Raw genomic sequence first — 22663 nt, 5'->3', positions numbered from 1 at the left:
TTTTTACTTAAAAGAAGTGAACTGTTTACAAAAAACATACTCGCATACACAGGTTTCAGTTTCTTTCAGTTTTTTTTTTTTTTTTTTTTTTTTTTTTTTACTTCATTTCTTCTAAAGGAGTTTAATGTTGCGTTCAATATCGGGCAACGCGAGATACATCTGCTGAGATTTGTGCTACTGGCCAAATAGTAGATGGCCTGCAACAAAAAAGAAAACCAGTTTTCATCAAACGGAAATGGAATCATGTTGTCTTTTCTATGGTGGCAATCTTATCATTCCACACCGTAACACGAGTGATTAGTTACCCTAATACATCCACTACGGTTAAGAAATGTAAGTTTTATTTGATAAATCTGGAAAGACAACTTTACTTCAAATACTCCTCACATGCAATACTTATGCAGAGAATGGCCAGTATTTTTGTGGATGTTGTGTCTGCATATTCCAGCAGTAAATCCGCCCCCCCCCGCCTCCTCGCTCGAATATGGTGAGTACTGATCAAATTTTCAAACACTTAAGATAAAAAATTTCAAATGCAAAGAAAAATGAAAATACAATAACAGAAAAATTAACCTAGAATAACTTCCATGAATAAATATTTTGTAAAATAATGTGCAATCCTTGCTGTAGATTTCGAACAGCTGCAATGTCATCAGACAACAAGTTATTTCAATTAATTTCAATTCCTGGCAAAATGAAAGAACTTTTTTCCAGCGACTGTAGCATGATCTGCAAACCTGCTACATTCATAGTGACGGCTTTACTAAAACGATTTATTTTTAATGATTTAAATTTTTGCACCTTTAAAAACTAATATTTTCTACCAATTTAGTAAACGTCATCTGTTATATTGGTTGAGTGTTTCACCATATTCCAACAGTTTATCTAAGCTGTCGGAGTATTCCAATGTAACATTAACAGAAAACCTTTGTACCTCACATACTTGGAAATAAATAAAAATCAAAATGTTGATAATGATGCAAACAGCCATAGAATGGCGATGTGAATGCAATATATAAAAGGTATGTCAGAAAATATTTAAAGAAACAAAAACAAAACAATATTAACCCCATGACATTTTCCGTTTCACAAATTATTTCATTAAAACGCCTGGAATTTTTTTGTTTTTGTCACTTTCTAATATTTTTTTTTTCTTACATAGCTAGAATACCAGTCTCAGGAAAGGTAAAATTAATTCCCAAACAGAACACTTTTGCCCCATCTTTATATCTTCCTACAATGATTAAAATAAAAATATAGTTCTAAACCTTATGTCTAGAACCCTTATTCTAATTTTGATCAAAATTCATTACATGATTTTTATTCTTGAAAAGGTATTCAAAGGCCAAACCGACCAAAACAGTGCACAAATAAGAGGAGAACAATAGTTTGATCAAAACAAGTAATATGAAATATTTTTATTTTCGAATGGGAGATTATGCTCATAGTTATACCCCGTCTAAAACCCTTTAAAATACTCCAAAGAAAGTAAAATTTGGGGAATAATTATTAAGTGAGGCCTAATATCTATTTGTTAAAGTTTCACAGTAGAACCCCAGAATATAGCATTAATCTGTTCCAGGGTTAGGATCATAAAGTGAAATTGGCATATGGCGGGGCCTAAGCAAAATTATATACAGTACAGTATATAATACACATGTATGTAATCAAATAAAATTATAAATAACATCGTAAGGCGGGGCAAATACCGTAACCAGGGGCCAAAAAACATTGTATTCCACATTGTAACCTGAAATCTGTATCCCGGGGCCTCTATATCCCAGGGTTCTACTGTATCTAAATTCTTACAAAAACTTCGACCCCCTCTGTCCTTTTTGCATAAAACTAAATTAACATAGCTCACATTACCCACCCCCACACTTAGAAAGTGTAAATAATTGGTTAATGAGTTTAGGACTTAATCCTGCATATACAAAGATATAAGCATATACACATAACTTTATATAGAGATTATGAGATTTACCCAGCATTGCCCGGTATTAAAACGGTACATTAAATTCCTTAAAAGTAAATTTTAAAAAATGTAAAGAAACTGAGACATGTGCATGCGAGTATGTTTTTTCTAAATGGTTCACTTGTAAGTATAAAAAAAAAAAATAAATAAATACTTGGAGCAGAGAGCGAAACCAAAACCTAAAGACGGAGTCAAATACAATAACCATTAGGAGAGCTTGACAATCTTTAAAAAATGTTTTCAAATCTACTTATTCTTAACATAAGGAATCTAATGTGAACAATTTATGCATGCGCATTCGTAAAACAATTAGTAAACAGATAAAAATCTGATTACCCTCCCCACACCAATTTTGACCTCTTAGCAGTCTTTTTTTCCAGATGAAAACCAATTAAAAAGTTTTCCACATGTCTGAATACCCGATTTACTAAATTTCAAGCCTGTAGGTCAAAAATTCATTGAGTATATAGGTTGACAAGTGTCCTCACACACACTTTTATAGATATATATAGAGATAATTGAATTTGTAGATAAAACAGAATCTTAAATGTTTTGAAATAATTTGAAATTTTCATTAAAGCAAACATGTCATTTTTATAAACAACTTTAACAATGATAAAACAAAGTTCATTGATTAAAATGACTGTTCTTTGTGTTAGCTTTTACAATTGTTACAGATATCAAAAGAGAAAAGAATTTCGGTTGTTGGATTTGAAAACCAAATTAACTGAATTCACTTCTCATATTTAAAACAATCTCTTAAAATAACTTTTCTTGCCGATATATTTTCAGGCTGCTTACACACAATAGAATCTAGTATTTTCTGAAAAAAAAAAAAAAAAAATTAAAGCTAAATAAAATATATTAATGCTAATAACAATGGAAGATAAAAACGAAAAATGGGTTAGTCTGAATCAAGTACCGATGTCAGACAGATTGCTATTAATAGATTTGAAATAATTTTACATTATTTTAATTTTCATTATTTGGATATATTTGACGCATTATTTTTTTTTTTAATTCTTAAATTAGCATAAAAAAAAAAAAAAAAATGTAGAATATTAAAGGGACAAGAGTATAAGATATTGATATAGATCAGCCTCCATGCTGGTAATATTGGCTGTGCAAAATTCACTAACAAGTTACAATAATGATCTAAGAGTGAGTATACAAAATGAAACCAAAGTTCCTGAAAGGTTAACTGTACTGGCAGTGTTATTAGCACTAGCAACTACAAACGACCACAACAGCAGCAGCAGCTCACCATTTTTAAGGTATTTAGTTCTCTTCCACTGCAAAACCTTAGACACTAGGGTCGGAAAGTGGAATTGAGAAGTCAGCACCCCAAAGGGGGGACACTGACCTGAAAAACATGCCTGGGTAAGCCTGTCGGCATTCCCTGGTGAGGGCGCCTCAAACGGATGGACCTCCTAGAACTGCACAGAACTAAAATTCCACCACAAAATCAACAGAAACCAGGTCATTACATCTCTTGATTTGGGGGGGGGGGCAGGATAAAAATCGCCAGCCACATTCAGTTTTGAATCTGCTAAATTTCTAAGCTTTGTGCTTATCATAGCAAGTATTTAACTTCCTTTCTTGCTAGCCTAATCAGAGGCCATCTCTCAGGCGAGTTGAGAACATGACAAAAGTTGATGAAAGGGAGTGCCTGCTAGAGTTTCTCTTTTCTAGCTCGGAGACCATTCTACGGTGCTCCTTTCTGACTCCCAACCAAAACCTTCCTGGGCCACAGGTTTTACTCCAACAAAAAGACTCAATTTATGGCAACTGCCACACACAGACTTAATATGAAACACACACACGCCTATATAACTGCTTATACATGGCCTGATTTTTGTGTGTGTGTGTGTGTGTGTGAGAGATACTATTGACGTTGTCCCCCCCCGCCCCCCACTCATTGTTAGGAAGTAAAAGGAAATAAGTTTATCGGCAGAACAAAAAGTAGAGGAACACAAAAGAAAATTAAAATAGGATTGTCAATCAAGTTAGGAGAGTTTTGAGTTTGTAACAGTTGACAGAGTGGAGGACAGTTGCAAATTGGTCACAGTAGAACGCATGTCGTAGCTCAAACCAGATGGGGAAATGAATTGATTAATCGCTGACAAAAAGGATTTGGCACATAAGCGATCAATGGCGTCACACACACCTAGAATGAAATCACTGTTTGCAGAATTGCCAGAGTTTGTGTTTTGTTTTATTTTTATATTTGTGAACCACTGCGCACCCCCGCCCATCCCCTTGGCATCTGCTAATGTGAGAGACAACAACACTGCCAGAAGAGAAGATGAAGGAGAAGAGGACAATGAAATTAACATTGGGGTTGAAGATGTTATTGAGCGAAGTAGCATATTATTTTATAATACATGAACATCTTTCCTTACAAACACGACATTCAGCCATCCTTCATACACAAACTCGTTTCTCTTCCCTGGTAATGGGACATTTATTTAACACTGCCTGGACTTTGACATTTTGCTTTCGTCCATACTTATGGGCGTATTTCATTTACTAACACCATTCACATTCATCCCTCTTTTATTTACAACTCAATAAAGTTGTTTTTCTGTTACAAAGAGACATTCGTCGCCACTATTCTACAATTGAGCAAAATAAGTTTTTTTACTGATTAGATTTATATTGTTGCATTGTATTTTTTTTTTTTTATTTGCCTTTTTTTTGTTGTTGCTTTGTAATTGTTTTCTAATGTTATTTTTATAAGATCAGTCATGCAAACAGTTTATTTGTTTTTATAAATTTCATTAAAAAAAAAACAAAGCAGCAAGTAAAACAATGTAAATAATTCAGTATTTTTATTTATTTTTTTTTTGTATTCCAGGAATCAGAGTTTAATTTTTTCCTGATTCATTACTGGATTTTACCTTAAGACAATACGAGCAGCAATAAAGCTGTAAAAACATGAAATACAATATATAAATAAGAAATACCTATTTGAAAAAAAAATAAATAAATAAATACATAAAAAGGACAGGGATGCAACATTTCGGCAATGGAACAGAGTTTGGAGTCTCATTGACCTATTAGATTGGAGAAAAAAAAATTTTTTAACTGTCTAAAAGCTCGTGACTAGTGGTAGATGCACTAGACCAGATGTAGCAACAATACTCCATGCATAGGCAAATAGTGGCTTTGTAGAATTACAGAATACTCTCGGGTGTGAACAATTTCCTAATATGGTAAAGAGAGACCACCTTCTTCGCAGCAACCTTGGCAATGTATTTGTTCCAAGTCATGTTGCCTGTGAATGTTAAACCGAGGAGTTTGAATGAAGAACTTTCATGTAGAGTATTATTAGTCATGACAATCAGTGGTTGGGAAGGTTTCTTGTAATTGTTAAAAAGAAAGAGGTTTAGTCTTAGTAGCATTGAATGGCACATCCATTTTCTCTCTCCTGTCTGTTTTAGAGCATGGTGTTATCTACCAACTATTAGTATAGGATAAGATACATTCCTAAAACCCATGAAGAAACCATAATATCTATAGAAAGATCAAAATGAGAAAAAGCCACGAATGACGAAATAATACTAAAGAAAACAATGCAGCAGAATCCCAGAATACAGTGGCCTTAGGATACGTTTTTTTTTTTCAGGTTATGATGTGGAATACCATGTTTTTCCGGTCCCTGGTTACTGTATTTGCCCTACCTTAAGGTGTTATTTATGTTATTTGATTATATATATGTGTATTATATACTGTACTGTATTTTGTATTTTGTTACAAATTTTTAATGTCATATTCCAAGGTTCTAATGTACTTATGATTTTACCCCTGTTCCTTAAGAAAAAGCTTTGCAGGCAAATGAGTCTATGCAGTTAGGACCAAATAATGAAGAGTAATTTACAACTAGATATGCTAAGGATTTTTTGGTGCTACTATAGCGTTGATTCCTATCCTATTTTTTGGGGTCTAAGGTGATTTTTACCAAAAGGAGGATAGAAAAAAATACTTCCTGACTACTAATGTATTCTATTAAACATGTTGAAAAATATATATAAAAAAAAAAAAAAAAAACTTTAAACAATCAGAATTAACATAGGTCGTCAATATTGCATAATTGAATTTTCCCTAATTTAGTAAAAAAAAAAAAAAAAAAAAAAAAAAAAAAAAACTTGTTTAACGTCACTAAATATTCCTACAAAGTTATCTTTATCTCTTTTCCAAACATGCCAGCAATGTTCATCCAAGTGCGACTGGAGTAGATGCTGTGAAACTCTTTGCTTTTTTCCTCAAGATCTCCATTTTGTTTTCTAACCAAGTCCCCTCAATTGGCATCGCACTTACAGCAAGAAATTTCTCCAACCAGGTGACCAGGTTATGATGTGGAATACAATGTTTTGTGTCTAACTCTGTCCCGTGGGGAGGCATAGTAAATAGGTACAATGTTTTTTTTTCCGACCCCTGGTTACTGTATTTGCCCTACCTTAGGTGTTATTGCTTTTTTTGTGTTGCTGTTTTGTCACTGTGCATACTGCATCACTCCAGAATAACACGGATAACATCTCGGGAGGATATGCATGTTTAGTTATGTTTATCCACGTTTAAAGATTAGTGTTTTATAAGTAAAAATGGTCAAATCAGCTTGGAAGATATATATTACATTATTGGAATGGGTGGGTGGGGGGGGGGGGGTCTCGTTTAGCTTTTTTTTTTTTCTTTTTTTTTTTAAATCACTCATATAGAGGTAGGAACAGAAAATGAGGGTTGGAATCACGATGTAGTAATATCGATTTTTTTTAAATATAAAATAGACAATCAAGTAACATTTTATGACAACCAAGATGACAGCATTCAGCAAATAGTCGATTTAATTAGTAGATCTCAGCTACCTAGATTTGTTTTAGATTTTAAAATTTAAATATTGGGGGGGGGGGGCTCATGGTAAGATCAAACCCTACAGCTGTCAATATTAGTTCAGTAAAAATATGCCAATAAGTTACAATCAAAAGGTGACAATACAATTTTAAACCCGGGTTCTCAAAATTGAATACAAAAAAATAAACGACGTAAAAACATTTAGTGATATTTCTGACATTTGTGAATTCTTCAGAAGAGACTACTATTCTCATCTTGAGTGTTATTCCCACAACGTTTCTGCCAATGTAACCTTTGACCTTCACGTTTATTTTCTCCAACTCGGTGAATCTTTCTGTCAAACTCTAGAATCTGCATGGAACTTTTAATAAAAGTCTTTGTTTAAACCATGAGGGGTAGCATGCTCTTGTTCCATTAGCCATTACCAAGTCTTAAGTAATTAACAATTGTATTTTTAGTATCAACTGCACTGAAGAGTGAACCTTAGACCTTCAGAAGGTAACTTATAATTGAATTTTATTTCCTACTTTATCCGTTATGCCACGAGATCCACAGAAAGATTCCCAGAGTTCGACAAGATACGTTTGTACATGGCCGAAGGTTACATCAACCGAAACATTGTGAGAAAAACACTGAACATGTCCAAATAATACATATATTTTTATTATTATTATAGGGTTTGTTTATAAACTGTTGCGTTTTAATTCTGTAATTGTTTTCTAGCTTTTTTTTCCGGTCATGCGGACAGTTTATTTTTTGTATTTAAATGTAGTTCAAGTAGACATTTTGTTTTTTTGTAAATGTTTCTATTCATTCATTTATTTATTTTTACACACAAATTGTGTCTTGAATGTATTTTTGGCATTTTTTTCTGTTTATTTTTTTTATTTATTTATTTTTTTTTTTTACGAGCCTATTTTAGTCTACTTTTGCATGAATGCACAGAAGACGCTATTTTTTTTTTTTTTTTCTTTTCACCTTATTTAATGCAAATTGTTATAATTACTTTGCACTGAAGGTAATGCTTCTTATTTTCTTTTATGTTAGTGAAAGGAAGTTTTGGAGAAGATCCGGGGGAGGTGAGGGTTGATGTGAAAACTGCAAGGTATAGCCCATCCATCTCTGGGCTTGTATCAATTTGTTTCATGGGTAAACAAGTGCTTTTTAGGGTTCATTTAAGCATTCTTTCTGATGATACTGAAAGGGAAAAGGGAAGGCCAGAGGGAGAGGACATGAGTAAGGAGAGGGGGAACAAAAAGCTGTTCAGGGGGGAGCGGGAAGAGAGGAGCAGGGTAGGTCTGCAAAGGCATTCAGAAATTTAATTGCTTTTTTGGAGAGAGAGGCGTATAAAGAGAGGATGAAATTGGAAGAAAGGCATATTTATGAAATAGCAAAAGACAAAGAATGAAAAAAAAGCGATGTAACCTGTAACCAAAAGGGAACTTGGGGGGGGGGTACAATTCAGATCTTTGCTTTCACCTGCCATTCACACAGAACATTATCATGGCATTTAGTCCAAATAAATTCCTTTTGTAGAAGATCTTTTTCCGTGCAACAAAGAAAAAAAAAAAATATGCAACCATCAATGGAAGACTAGGTGTGTCAGAATTTTGGGGGAATTTTTGACACCCCTAACACGAAACTGCGAATAAAATATAAAAAAAAACTCGTAATTTCTCTTTTTAAAGTGGGTTGTTTATTTTCTTTATGGAATATACTTCCAAAATAAACTATTAAAGTTGTTTAAAAAAAAAATAGAAATATATATTTTTTTTTTTTAAACAGTGTTTACAAAGTGCCGGCGCGCGTTCATGCAGCCATGTTTTTACGTAATGAAATCAATTGAATTTTATGAGTTAAATTTTTTCAATTTAAAAATCTATCAATTTTTCTAATGGTTCATTTTTTACGATATTTTCAGGTTCAATGTGAAATTTTATGCTTTCTAATAAACTGAATATAATATTCTAGACAAGCGTTTTTTTTTTTTTTTTTATTCACCCCCCCCCATTTTGAAATGTCTATTCAAATGAAAATAATTTTCTCATCTCAAATTTCTATCTCACAAACTGAAGATAAAAGATCAATAAATAAAATAAGCTAATTTAAAACAAAAAAAGAACAGTTATTTGAAAACTAACCTGTAAAGTCCAAAGTTTTAAAAAAAAAAGCACGTTGAATTTTTTAAGTGAAACCTTATAATCTTGTTATATTGTCCAGAAAATTTCATAGATTACATTTTTTTTCTATTTCATTCAATGTAATGTTTTCTTTTTTTTTTTAGATATTTAAAAAAAAAAAAAAAAAAAAAAAAAAAATTCACTCCATAAAGAATTAAAATATATTAAATCAAAAACTCGTGTATTTCTTTGACAGAAAAAAAAAAAATTTCGAGTGATTTTTTTTAAAGGCAAAAACTGATAATGTGATTATTTTTTTTAACAACGGTGACACATATTTCTTCATTCACAAGGCTTCATGGCTTACGTGTACGTGTTGTTTTTACGTCCTGCTATCCATCCATATTTCAAAACAGGAAGAAACACAAAACACCGGCTTGCTAACACCGCTTAATGCTTATGTAATGGCAGTCTTTTCAAATAGTTGTTTAAAAAAATTCTTTCATTTAAAAAATATATGGAATATAAAATATAAATATGGACTGAATGAATGAAGAATGGAGCATCCATTGATTAGTATTTTATATAGGCAAGTGATTTTTTTTAATCTATATATATTTATTATATTTAGATAAAGTTAAAATTCATTGAATTTTATGAAATCTTTTTTGACAGAAAACCGATTTAAAAAAAATTTGTATATTTTTCAATAAAACCTTTTAGTATTTTAAAGTTTGGTTGCTCCTTTTATCAAAAAAAAAAAAATTGGGCTTTAAATTACATTATTCATATTGTTATAAGTTTCGAAAGATAGCGAGTCTACATAATCACTCCTTTTTTAATGGCAAATTCTGACACTCCTCATGCAAGACAATTGCTGGATGTAAAAATGCAATGTTTATCTTTAAAGGAGTTAATAAAAAGCAAAAGTAATAAGGATATTCATTCTGATTAACTTTCAAAAACAAATCCAAATCTTTTTTGCATGTATTGGTATTCATATTAAAAACCTTTTTTCTATTTATTTAAAAAGAAAATACAACTTTTATATATGGACTGTGGAATTGTATTCATCTGCAAAAGATCTAGCTAATATGCATATTCTTTTAAACATTCATCTTAATTCCCATTAATTTGTTCAGTTTTTATAGCAAAAACAAACAAAAACAAAAGATCTAATGAGACGCAGGTCTGAACGCTCTTGCAACTCCTCCCACCGACCTGCTTTTATCATGTTCAGCATGCCTCATTAGCAGGTATGTCATGTGACCATGCGAGACCTGTGAGATCGAAGGCTTAAAAAGATCACGGATGCTATCTTGGATCTTTTTGATTTTTCTTTATTCACAGCCCGCAGGACAGAGGGACGTTTCCGATGCGAGTGTTGATTATTTGTTTGTATAGCCACACAAAGCACAAACACATGGCTGCTTGCTTCTTTGATGAACAGTTTTCTCATGGGATGATTATCTTTAGTTAACTATTATTATGTGTAATTATATTCATGCAGATATTCTACATTATTTATACTTGCATAATATTTGTGTAAAACGGTTATAGTTAACAATCCTCTATATATTTGTTTAAAATATTTTGTCTGCCAAATACTTGTCAGTTTTTGCCCATTACACATGAAACTTAATATATAGGGTATTTGAACTCATGCAAAACTTTATATTTGGGTTTTAGCCAGGGAAAATCGGTGCAAAAGTGTGAAAATTAAAAAATGGAATTTGTGAGGTGAAATCAAACGACAGCATTGTGAATATGCATGCATAATGTAATAACTATTGATTTAAGTTTTAATTTTTAGCTTTGAAGCAAACATGCCTTCATAGCTGAGACATTAATGTCAAAGGAAAAAGTAAATCATAAGCTAAACGTTTTGTTTCAATTCTCAATGGTGGTGCAAGAGTTTTTTTTCTTTAAACTGGGAATATAATATAATATTATATATTGGGTCCAATATAATATAATATTATATATTGGGTCCAATATAATATAATATTATATATTGGGTCCAATATAATATAATATTATATATTGGATCCAATATAATATAATATTATATATTGGATCCAATATAATATTATATATTGGATCCAATATAATATAATATTATATATTGGGTCCAATATAATATAATATTATATATTGGGTCCAATATAATATAATATTATATATTGGGTCCAATATAATATAATATTATATATTGGGTCCAATATAATATAATATTATATATTGGGTCCAATATAATATAATATTATATATTGGGTCCAATATAATATAATATTATATATTGGATCCAATATAATATTATATATTGGATCCAATATAATATAATATTATATATTGGATCCAATATAATATAATATTATATATTGGGTCCAATATAATATAATATTATATATTGGGTCCAATATAATATAATATTATATATTGGGTCCAATATAATATAATATTATATATTGGGTCCAATATAATATAATATTATATATTGGGTCCAATATAATATAATATTATATATTGGGTCCAATATAATATAATATTATATATTGGGTCCAATATAATATAATATTATATATTGGGTCCAATATAATATAATATTATATATTGGGTCCAATATAATATAATATTATATATTGGGTCCAATATAATATAATATTATATATTGGGTCCAATATAATATAATATTATATATTGGGTCCAATATAATATAATATTATATATTGGGTCCAATATAATATAATATTATATATTGGGTCCAATATAATATAATATTATATATTGGGTCCAATATAATATAATATTATATATTGGGTCCAATATAATATAATATTATATATTTGGTCCAATATAATATAATATTATATATTGGGTCCAATATAATATTATATATTGGGTCCAATATAATATTATATATTGGGTCCAATATAATATAATATATTGGGTCCAATATAATATAATATTATATATTGGGTCCAATATAATATAATATTATATATTGGGTCCAATATAATATAATATTATATATTGGGTCCAATATAATATAATATTATATATTGGGTCCAATATAATATAATATTATATATTGGGTCCAATATAATATAATATTATATATTGGGTCCAATATAATATAATATTATATATTGGGTCCAATATAATATAATATTATATATTGGGTCCAATATAATATAATATTATATATTGGGTCCAATATAATATAATATTATATATTGGGTCCAATATAATATAATATTATATATTGGGTCCAATATAATATAATATTATATATTGGGTCCAATATAATATAATATTATATATTGGGTCCAATATAATATAATGTTATATATTGGGTCCAATATAATATAATGTTATATATTGGGTCCAATATAGTATAATGTTATATATTGGGTCCAATATAGTATAATGTTATATATTGGGTCCAATATAGTATAATGTTATATATTGGGTCCAATATAGTATAATGTTATATATTGGATCCAATATAGTATAATGTTATATATTGGGTCCAATATAGTATAATGTTATATATTGGGTCCAATATAGTATAATGTTATATATTGGGTCCAATATAGTATAATGTTATATATTGTGTCCAATATAGTATAATGTTATATATTGGGTCCAATATAGTATAATGTTATATATTGGGTCCAATATAGTATAATGTTATATATTGGGTCCAATATAGTATAATGTTATATATTGGGTCCAATATAGTATAATGTTATATATTGGGTCCAATATAGTATAATATTATATATTGGGTCCAATATAGTATAATATTATATATTGGGTCCAATATAGCATAATATTATATATTGGGTCCAATATAGTATAATATTATATATTGGGTCCAATATAATATAATATTATATATTGGGTCCAATATAATATTATATATTGGGTCCAATATAATATTATATATTGGGTCCAATATAATATAATATTATATATTGGGTCCAATATAATATAAAATCTCCATTAATCAAAATATCATATTTAAGTGTATTTTACGACCAAGCAATGCTGGGCAGCCTGCTAGTGTAAAGATAACACTTTCAAATTGACTGAAAAATAATCGTCTGCCAAAATGTAACAGACTTTATTTGTACATCTTGATAAAATTCGCAATTGGATTCGACTTTCTCCATTCATAGTGGAAATATGTAACTAAATCTTTGGGTGTACCTATTTGGAAAGTTTTTTCATTTTCTGTTTCAAGAACCAGAGTTTTATTGTGTGGTTGTCTTTTCGCTGCCATAATTCGGTACCAGATTTTACGGAGGAAATATTGGCAGGCATAATGGCTGATCTACATAAGTTCAAAGTTATAAACGTTAAAAAGTAATGTCCAATTTTATTTCTAGAAGAAAACAAAAAAAAAACTGCAAATGAAGTGAAACCAGTTTTTTTGGTTTTTTTTAACGTTAGAATAAACATTACTTTATTTTATATTAATTATTTTTTGTCCAATTTGGTAATTATGTTTCCCAACCCAAGTAATTTCATCTGAAAGACAATAACTCCAAAAATGTATTAATTATTTTTAATTACTAGAATTATGGGCCCTATGGGTTCAAAGTTTAGTATATATTAAATTGTTTTTAATACCAGTACATAGTAAAATTTTATTTCTTGAACTAACGACATTATCATTGAATTAAGCATTGTTTATTCAATATTTTCACCAAAAAAAAAAAAAAAAAAAAAAAAAAAAAAAAAGAAGAAATAGTTGAAAAAAATATTTCATTTGTTTTTACAACACTTACGGTGAGAAGGAACACAGTCCTATACACATCTCTAGATTTGTGGTCAAAGCTAAGTGGGTGATCCCGCCAATGTTTGTTTAGTCTGGCTTTGAAGATAGTATTCGACTGCAGATACCACTTTTTCCAGCAGCTACACATTAAGTGTGCTCGAACAGACCCAGATGCCCCCTTCCGCTGTCACTGCTTATCCAAACCCAAGGAATCCCTACGGATCCTACAATCTTATTTCAAAGGAAGCATCTTGAGACAGTCCATGTTGTTATTCCTCATGCAGATATTTGAAGACTTGGAGGGCATCCCCCTCTCAGTCAATGAGTTGAAAGATCCAGTTACTCCTCGTAGGACAGATTATGCAGATCTGGGATCAATTTCTTAGCCCTCTTCTGCACCGCATCTATAGTTCCAATGCCACGCATATATCTCAGTGACCATACTGATGTGGCATATTCTAGCTTTGGACGGATCAGCCCCTGTAGAGAAACAGGAACATAACACGGTCCATGTATACAGTGTAGAACGATAAAATTGTCGCCCTAAAGAAAACAACACTACAGTTTTATTTTAAAACTTATAAAAAAAAATCAATTCAGGTAACTTGATTATGTAGTAGAGCTGATAGCTATTCAATGTAGCTGCTTTCAGCCTCAATCACCGTCTTGATATGGGCCCAGATCATGCAGATCAATTTCGTAGCACTCCTCTGCACCGCTTCTAAATGTCACTCATACAGGGTGACCCCCCAAAAAACGGGCCCCAACTCTAATTAGGCCCCGTTTCTTAGTGTTTTGTCTGAATGAAATGAAACTTTTGTCATAACTAGTTTATTATATTCAAAACATCACATCAAAACACTAGGGTCTTTGGCCTTTTTTTCTTCGTTGACTGTAAAATGCTCAGAAAAACAACAATTGAATGTCCTCCGTTTTTTTTGGGCCACCCTGTATTGCGGATAATAATTTCCGTGAAAATTTTAAATGCATTATAATATTTTCCTTGTATGCATGAAGATCTAAACATTAGTATAAGAAATTTTTTTTTTTATAATCTTGAAAAAAAAAAAAAAAAAAAAAAAAAAAAAAAACGATGTCCCAAGGAGGGGTAAGATGCCTGTTCCTTTTGACAAGTCTAAAGAATAAGTAGTTTATTGGCGATAGGTTACTCAACTCTCAGTTCTAGCCTCCTTCTATAGTCAGGGCTCTACATTGCGAGTGAAACAGTCGCATTTGCGAGTGATTTTTCAAAGTGGCGACTAGAAATAATGAAACGCTTATCTTTTTGCTATTGTATTTCTTTCACTAACAATCTTCCTGGGCTCACTCACTACTGAGTGAAAAATATCTTTCAACTTTTTTTTTTTTTATATAAAATGAACAAAGAAAATAAAGCTAAATTACTTAAACAATAAAAGTTTAATAGAACAATATACTCCTTGTTTTTCAACGAAGGCTGTTTAAAAAATATCTGAAGAAATTAGAATGTTTATACCTTTCAAATATCAACATAAAATTTGTTGTATATTTAGAAGTACACTTATTAAAAAACCACACACAGGAAAATTTTTATGAAAAAAACTTATCAAATTAAATATGAAACTTTTTAGCAAAAAATAATTTTTTTTGTACATTCAAAAATATTCCAATTATAATAAATAAACATTTCCATTTTATTACAACAAAAACAACAAACTAATCAAACAAAATTCTTATAATTCGGGTGTTGTACTTTTGTAAAAAATCAGCCGGCGTTTGTGTTTAAGATGCTTGTTTCCTGTAACTCGCCCCCCGACCCCTCTTTTTTCTTTCTTTTTTTGATAATTATGCAATTTTTAGTTTAAAAACAAAAAAACAAAAAAAAAAACGTACATTTTCTTTAATTCGTTCGAACATGTTTTTCTTCACATATACACACACCCATACGCACACATACACATCCTCATACACACACCCACATGTACGCACACACAGACACGTACATATATACACTCACATTCACGTGCATACACACACACACCCGAGCTATCACGTCACTTCCTTTAAAGTGAAAGCCAGACATGCGCAGTCAGAACACTGACCCCAGTATAAAAGTCAACAAAACCTGTCAACTTCCCCTTTTTCGTCCGGACCAGCGTTCGACCTGTGGAGTCGACAAAACAACCACGCGCCCTAACGTCATTTTTCCTGCTACTGTAATGTGGGATAAGCGCACATACACTTTATACGCTTTCTCTCTCCATGAACTGGATTGACTTTCTCACTATCTCCCCTTCGGTTTTGGTCCATCAACACAGACATGTGCGCGACTCTACCGAGCTTAACCTTTCGCGTTTCTCTATTGCATTCCCCTTTCCTTCCACGTCCGAATGAACACATGTACACGAAAGACTTTCATTTTTCAACAGAAAATAAACGACATGTTTATTTTATTCCAGCATTTGAGTTCTTTGTTTCCTTCGTTCAATTCGTTTCATTATTTTTTCTTGTAGCGAGTTAGGGTATTTATATCCTGGTCTGCAAGAAATTCGGTATCTTAAGATTTTAGTTGGCTAATTATTGTTGAGATTCGGCCCGAACCATTGCGAATAAAACAGTTTGTCACCAAGTTGATTTAAATCAAAACACCGAACAGGAACTGGGGAATAAATCGAAATATTTTTAATTCTTTGCAACAATGTTTTTAAAATTTTTTAAATTATTCAACAATTTATTTAATTTTTTTTGGCAATATTTTTTTTTATTTTAAATTATTTTTATTCAAAATATTTTGTGTGTGTGAAATACAAAAATAATGGTAACTCTGCCAAAATGATTTCCATTCATTTTTCAGTTCCTTTTGCAATTTTTATTTTTTAAAACATGAACAATACCAGTCCTAGGGTAGATAAAACAAATACATAGAGATGAAAGATTCCTCTCCCCTAAGAATAAAACATATGTTCAATATCTGCTTTTGTTTTTTCATTGTTTATACGGTCTCGAGCAACGCCGGTTAGCCCTGCTAGTTTAGAATATAAATCTCATCTATCTGTTTAAATGTATGTATGTATGCCTAAAACTTTCGACAGAGGCAACAGATTTTCACGAGATCGGTATCAGTTTGAAGCCTGAAGTCTCAGACGACAAATATCGAAAATTTGGCCAAAAATATTAATTCCTTCACCCTCACAAAAAATGCCCCCCCTCTCTCTCTCTCAGGTGGCCAGAAAGTGAGTGCTCATTTTAGGTTAAATTTAGATGGAAAAGTGGTCACCCACTTTTCAAAAAAGTAATTTCTTCATATCATGAAGACTTTTTGCAATGGAAACGGTTTGCAAATTCGTTTTTAGCACACCGAAATCTAAAAATATTTTGTTATATACGAACGTGAAAAGGCCCTTAAAGTAAAATACTCAAATTTCAAGCCAAAATAAATAAAACAAACTAGATCACACACGCAAACATTATTTCCTTGTAAAAATAATGAATTCTCTCTTAATTGAACAACGTTCAACATTAGAGCCGATGCGTATTTTGCTAGTGGGGTAGCAGGTAGTAGTGTACGTCGGCTGAAAAAAAAAAAAAAAAAAATTTTTTTTTTTTTTTTTTTTTTAAGGAAACTGAACTAGGTTCTGATTTAGTTTTAAATAGGTTAAAAGCCCTGTCCAGACCTTTTAAAATAACTGCTTTCAAGAAAAATGTTTCATTTAAATCAAATAATTTACTGTTGACCATTCAAAATTGCTTTAATTCAAAAGATGTTTCATTAAAATTATTGGGTACTCATGCACTGCAGACTGCACCACTGCACTTATTGATCCGTGCTGAAATAATAACGTTATTTAAAAAGCCATTCTTAACATGGGGAGAGGGGGTGTTTTGTACCTATTCCGTACAATTAAATAAAAAAACAATTTTAATTAAACTTGGAAATACGATTTAAAAAACAGCGTGGATCATTAAGTGCATTAGCACCAATTATTGATTTGTTTGAGAAAAAAAAAAATGGTGCTAGTGCACTTACTGATCCGGCGGATTTAAAAAATAGCACTGATCGATTCGATGACTGATCGATCCGCGCTATTTTTTTAAATCGTATTTCCAAGTTTAATTAAAGTTTTGTTTTTTTAGTCAATTGTAAGGTTAAAATATAGAATAGGTGCAAACTGCAAAACACCCCATGTTAAGAATGGCTTTTTAAATAATACCGTTATTATTTCAGCACGGAGTACAATATATATATAATAAAATGAAAATTACAATTGAAGTTACCAAAATGATCCAAGATGGTAAAATTAAAGTAAATTATAAATATTAAAGAATTAATATTTATAAAATTATCTCAGCCAGATGTAAAAGCTCAATATTATTTATCTAGTGTTTCCTTTTCAGATTAAATGTTTTTAGCTCATTTCAAAGTGTTTTTTAACATTTTATTAACTGTTTGCTCATATATATATATATATATATATATATATATAAATTTAATGTTGCTTTAATTACAAAAATGCAAACTTTTATTAAAATTACCATATTTTCTTACGTAGACTTTTCAATAAATGTTTCTGTAATTATATTTTGATACATTTTTATACAATAAATGTTTTCAAATATTTGTGTTCAAAAAAACAAAAACAGAACTTGTTTGTTATTTATTTGGCCAAGAAGAAATTGGAGTTATCGCCCCCTAACAATGGCGCTTTGGCCGCACAATGCATCACGGGAACATAGGTGCATAAATAACTTTATTTAAAAAAATAAATATATAAAGAAATAATAAATGCCGCCAAGAAGTGTCAATAAAATAGGAATTGAGAACATTCGGAATAACAGTAAAATAGTAAATAAAAGAATAACACTTTATAAAAAAAATTTTTTTTTTTAAGTAGATTGGTGTCATTTTTTACGTTCCATCAATTCATGAAATCAAAACCTATTGAATTTTGGGGGAGGGGAGGCGCATTTCGATTTATTTTTCATTTCCGGTTAGGTGTTTTGATTTTTAAAATCAACTACGAGACAAACTATGGTACTTCCACAGTTTATCTCCGAGAATGGAGACGCCATTTTTTTCGGGCACTTGTCATTAGAATCAGAGGGAGAAATCAGTATTTTAAACTATGACCGAAGTAGGAAATAAATTAAAAAAAAATTAATTAGATATTAATTACTCCCGGAAAGAACTAGAAAAAAAAAAAAAAAAAAAGTAAATGAATAAAGTGAAATAAAACATATCCGTAATTGTTTAATTGGAAATGTTTCGATTTAATTAATGAAAACGGGAAAACTTTTCATAAAATATATATTAAAAACAGATGAAAATGACATTCATAATTGTTTAAACTGGGGAAAGCGCCGTTTGAAAACCAAAACATTGTATAATAAAAAAATAAAAATATAATTGTAGACATTTATCGAAAAGTCTGCCTGAGAAAAAAGATCAAAATATCCCTCTGATTTTAACAACAGGTGCCCCCCCCCCAAAAAAAAGGCGTCTCCATTTTCGGCGATAAACTGTAGAAATGGCCAAAACTATTTCATTCGCGGTGATTCGGGCTGATACAACAATAACAAATACAATATTTTTGGTTTTCAACTTCCGGAACTCAGGCTTCACTTTGTATGGTTGCCTTTCAGCTATTTGCCGTAACTGGTTACTTTATTTTACAGAGCTAATATCGGCTGCCATAGGGGCTGATCTTGCCAATGCACCATGCATTTTTTTTTCTTACAAAGTCTCATAACAATGCGACAAAATAAAAAATAAAAAAATCCCTTTGGCGATAATGCATCGACATAATGTGTTGTGTTGACCATTTTTATGTACGTTTCTCTTTGCTCGATTTCGAGTTTATATATATATATATATATATATATATATATATATATATATATATATATAGCGGCGGATCTGGACAAGCTTGCCCCCTGCCGTAAAATTAAGTTCTTGCGTTTTATTTATTTATTTATTTTTTTTCTACGGATTATAGTCAATAACATTTCACTTTATTTTAGCAGGATTTTTTTTTTAAAGTTAAGACTTAGGGAGATCACTTAAATTATAACATTTAATAAATTGATACCCGACTTTTCGGTCAATCGGCAAAACTCTTATTAACCTATGTTTCTCGTATTATAGAAAAATTTAATAGAAGTTTATAATTTAAAAGTGAACCCTCTACGTTAAACATCATTAGACTTTTTTTTTTCGCCTCTGCTAATATGAAAGTTACATCTTATTGACGATAATTTTACGGCAGGGGATGAGGAAAGCTCGTGCAGAGATCTGCCAATATTGCAATCATTTAAGACATTGTAAGAAAGCAAAAAAACGTATCAAATATTTAATTTGGTAAATATGCAGAAGACGGGCCATACTATTTTTTTTTTTTTTTTTTTTTTTTTAGATAGGATTTTCAAGTTGAATTCAATGTTTACGATATCCTGTTTATTAAATTGTTTGGTGAAAGTACATAATGGTCAAAAAAAGCCCTCTGTCTCCCATGTTAAGAATGGATTTCTAAATAACATTATTTCAGCACAATCCATATTCTAAGTATTTTGGATTTTTAAGATAATGTAATTCTTTCGTCTTTTCATTAAACCATACTTTTTCTTTTTTTACTAGTACCTGTTACTTAAAAGTGTCTTGTTCTCCCATTGTTTTTTTGGTACTTATGCAAGTTATGCACGTATTGTACCGTGCTGAAATAACGTTTAGAAAGACATTCTTAACGTTCGGAAGAGTGGACGGAGTTTGTTTGTTTTTTTTTTTTTTTTTTTTTTTTTTTTTTTAACTATTCTGTACTTTTCACCAGTCAATTTTTACGACGTGCCCTGCCCCAGCAATCAGCATTATTATAAACACCCCAACCTCCATGTTAGGAATGGCTTTCGAGGTTCAGGGTGTTTATTCCGAAAGCCGTTCTTAACATAGGTTGGGGTGTTTGTCGCTGGGGGTACGTTGTAAAAAAAATGACCTTTTCAGCTAACAAAAATATATCGCAGAATGTAGCAAGTAGCACAGGGTTTTTTTTTTTCTTTGTAAGTTAAAAAATAATTAGTTCTCTTAAATACATAAACGAATCAGTACTTGTGCAATGTGTTAAATATTAGCAATTCTTAACATGGAAGGTTAGTTAACTATTCTGCACTTTCGCCTAATTTAATAAACAAAATGGGGTACTTATGCAGAGAAATTATTGTGCTATTAAATATATAAGTTGAATTCAAGTTTTACCGTGTCTTTTGTTTATCAAATTGTTAGGTGAAAGGACAGAATAGTTACAAAACACTCTCCCCTCTCCATGTTAAGAATGGGTTTCTAAATGTAATTATTTCAGCACGGTACCTTCTTTGCATAAGTGCCAGCAAAAGTCACAATAAAAAGTGAGAAAAAAGTAGATTTTTTTTTTTTTTTTTAAAAGAAAATTTGGGACGTTGAAAACGTACACAAACCGGTGTTGGGTTGGACAGTATTTGAAATGCGCGTTATTTATTTTTAATTTTTCTTTTCTTTTAAATATTGTTACATAAAGCAAAAAAATAGAAAGTGCGTAAACATCAGAGAATAATATATATAAATCACATTTTTAATGTATTGGAAAATTCAAGATGGCATCTCACACCCTCTTTAACACCGTAAGTTTGGGAAAAGGTGTTATAAATAAAAAACTATACAAAATACTATTAAAAACCCGCCGAATATATGTCAACCTATGTCACGGTAACATATATTGAGCAAGTTTTTAACAGTATTTTAACCGGTTTTTTATTTATTACACCTTTTTCCAAACTTATCGTGTTAAAGAGAGAATCGGCCGCCATCTTGAATTTTCCAATACATATTACATCGGTAAACACTGTATGCTTTTGCTTTTCGAGCTGAATAAACATGTTAAATTGAATAAAAACACGAAAATTATATCCAGTTTGGTAGAAAAGTAACGTATCTTGCCTTTGATAACATTTATTTGTTATATATTTGTTTTTTGACAACTTTTTCGAATCTATGTGTACAGTAATACAAACCCTAAATTTCTTCAAGTGCGAGAGAGAGAGAAGAAAGAAAATGAATAATGAAAAAGAGCGGGGGGGGGGATAATTGCGACATACCTGACTACGTCTGTCCGATGCCATTCTCTTTAAGTGTCACTTTCTTTTTTCTTATTCTATTGCTACTATTATTCTTCTTTTTAAAATGTTTGACGTTTACCAAAATCCAAAAATGAGAAGAAATAATCTTGACAAATTCAGTGTTTTTTTTTTTGTGTTTGTTTTTAGAAAAAAAAAAAAAAAAGGCTAATTACGTCTATAAATTGATAACTACTTTCTATCGACGTAGTGACTTCTCCGTCGTTACGTACAGATTTGTATTATGGACCTGTAGTAAATGAACCTTTGTAGTAGTCGCCTCTCTTATCTGTCCCCCCCCCCCTCTCTCTCTATCTTTCTGTCTATCTCCCCCTCTCTTGCTCTCTGTCTAACTTGCCCCACCCCGTCTCTCTCTGCGTACGTGCTTGCTTCTAGTCTGCAATGTGTTCGTGTGCCGCCTCTCCATTCACAAAAGTTATGGTTTAATCGTACGAGAGGGGTCCTTTTTACTTTAGTGTGGAAAAATAAGGGAGATAATTTATCTCAGCTTATTTTTAGACGTGTTAAGATAGAGTCCACAGATCTATTTTTTTTTAATATGTCATTTTAAGCTAAAAAATCAAACAGTATTTATCTTATGTCGGAAATAGTTATATATCCAAAAATTACGAAATTTCATCAAGTAGAACAATTTTTTTTTTAAAGTCCGCCATTAAAGAGTCCCTTGTTTCGCAATCTTCAAGGTGTTTACATCTAGAGAAAATGCAATTTCCCTAATTTTCCGTAAAAATTACTTTTAACGGTAAATCTTTACGACGTGCCCCAGCGTATTATAAACACTCCAACCTCCCCATG

At 30.8% G+C, this 22663-nt stretch overlaps 1 protein-coding gene across 1 annotated transcript in view; it reads right to left on the bottom strand.

Moving 5' to 3' along the window:
• Positions 1-22151, bottom strand: part of LOC145285835 (toll-interacting protein-like) — an 81607-nt gene extending 59456 nt beyond the window's left edge. The window contains exon 1 of the mRNA XM_080134271.1: positions 21830-22151. Within this exon, the coding sequence (XP_079990397.1) occupies positions 21830-21853 (24 nt within the window). The 5' untranslated portion in view covers positions 21854-22151. The remainder of the gene's footprint in view (positions 1-21829) is intronic.
• Positions 22152-22663: the final 512 nt, after the last annotated feature.

This window comes from Euprymna scolopes, chromosome 10 (assembly GCF_053919585.1).
Source record: "Euprymna scolopes isolate OS-2025 chromosome 10, ASM5391958v1, whole genome shotgun sequence".
NCBI lineage: Eukaryota > Metazoa > Mollusca > Cephalopoda > Sepiida > Sepiolidae > Euprymna > Euprymna scolopes.
Note: the sequence above shows the minus strand (reverse complement) of the source record. Positions and strands in the feature narration are given on the sequence as shown.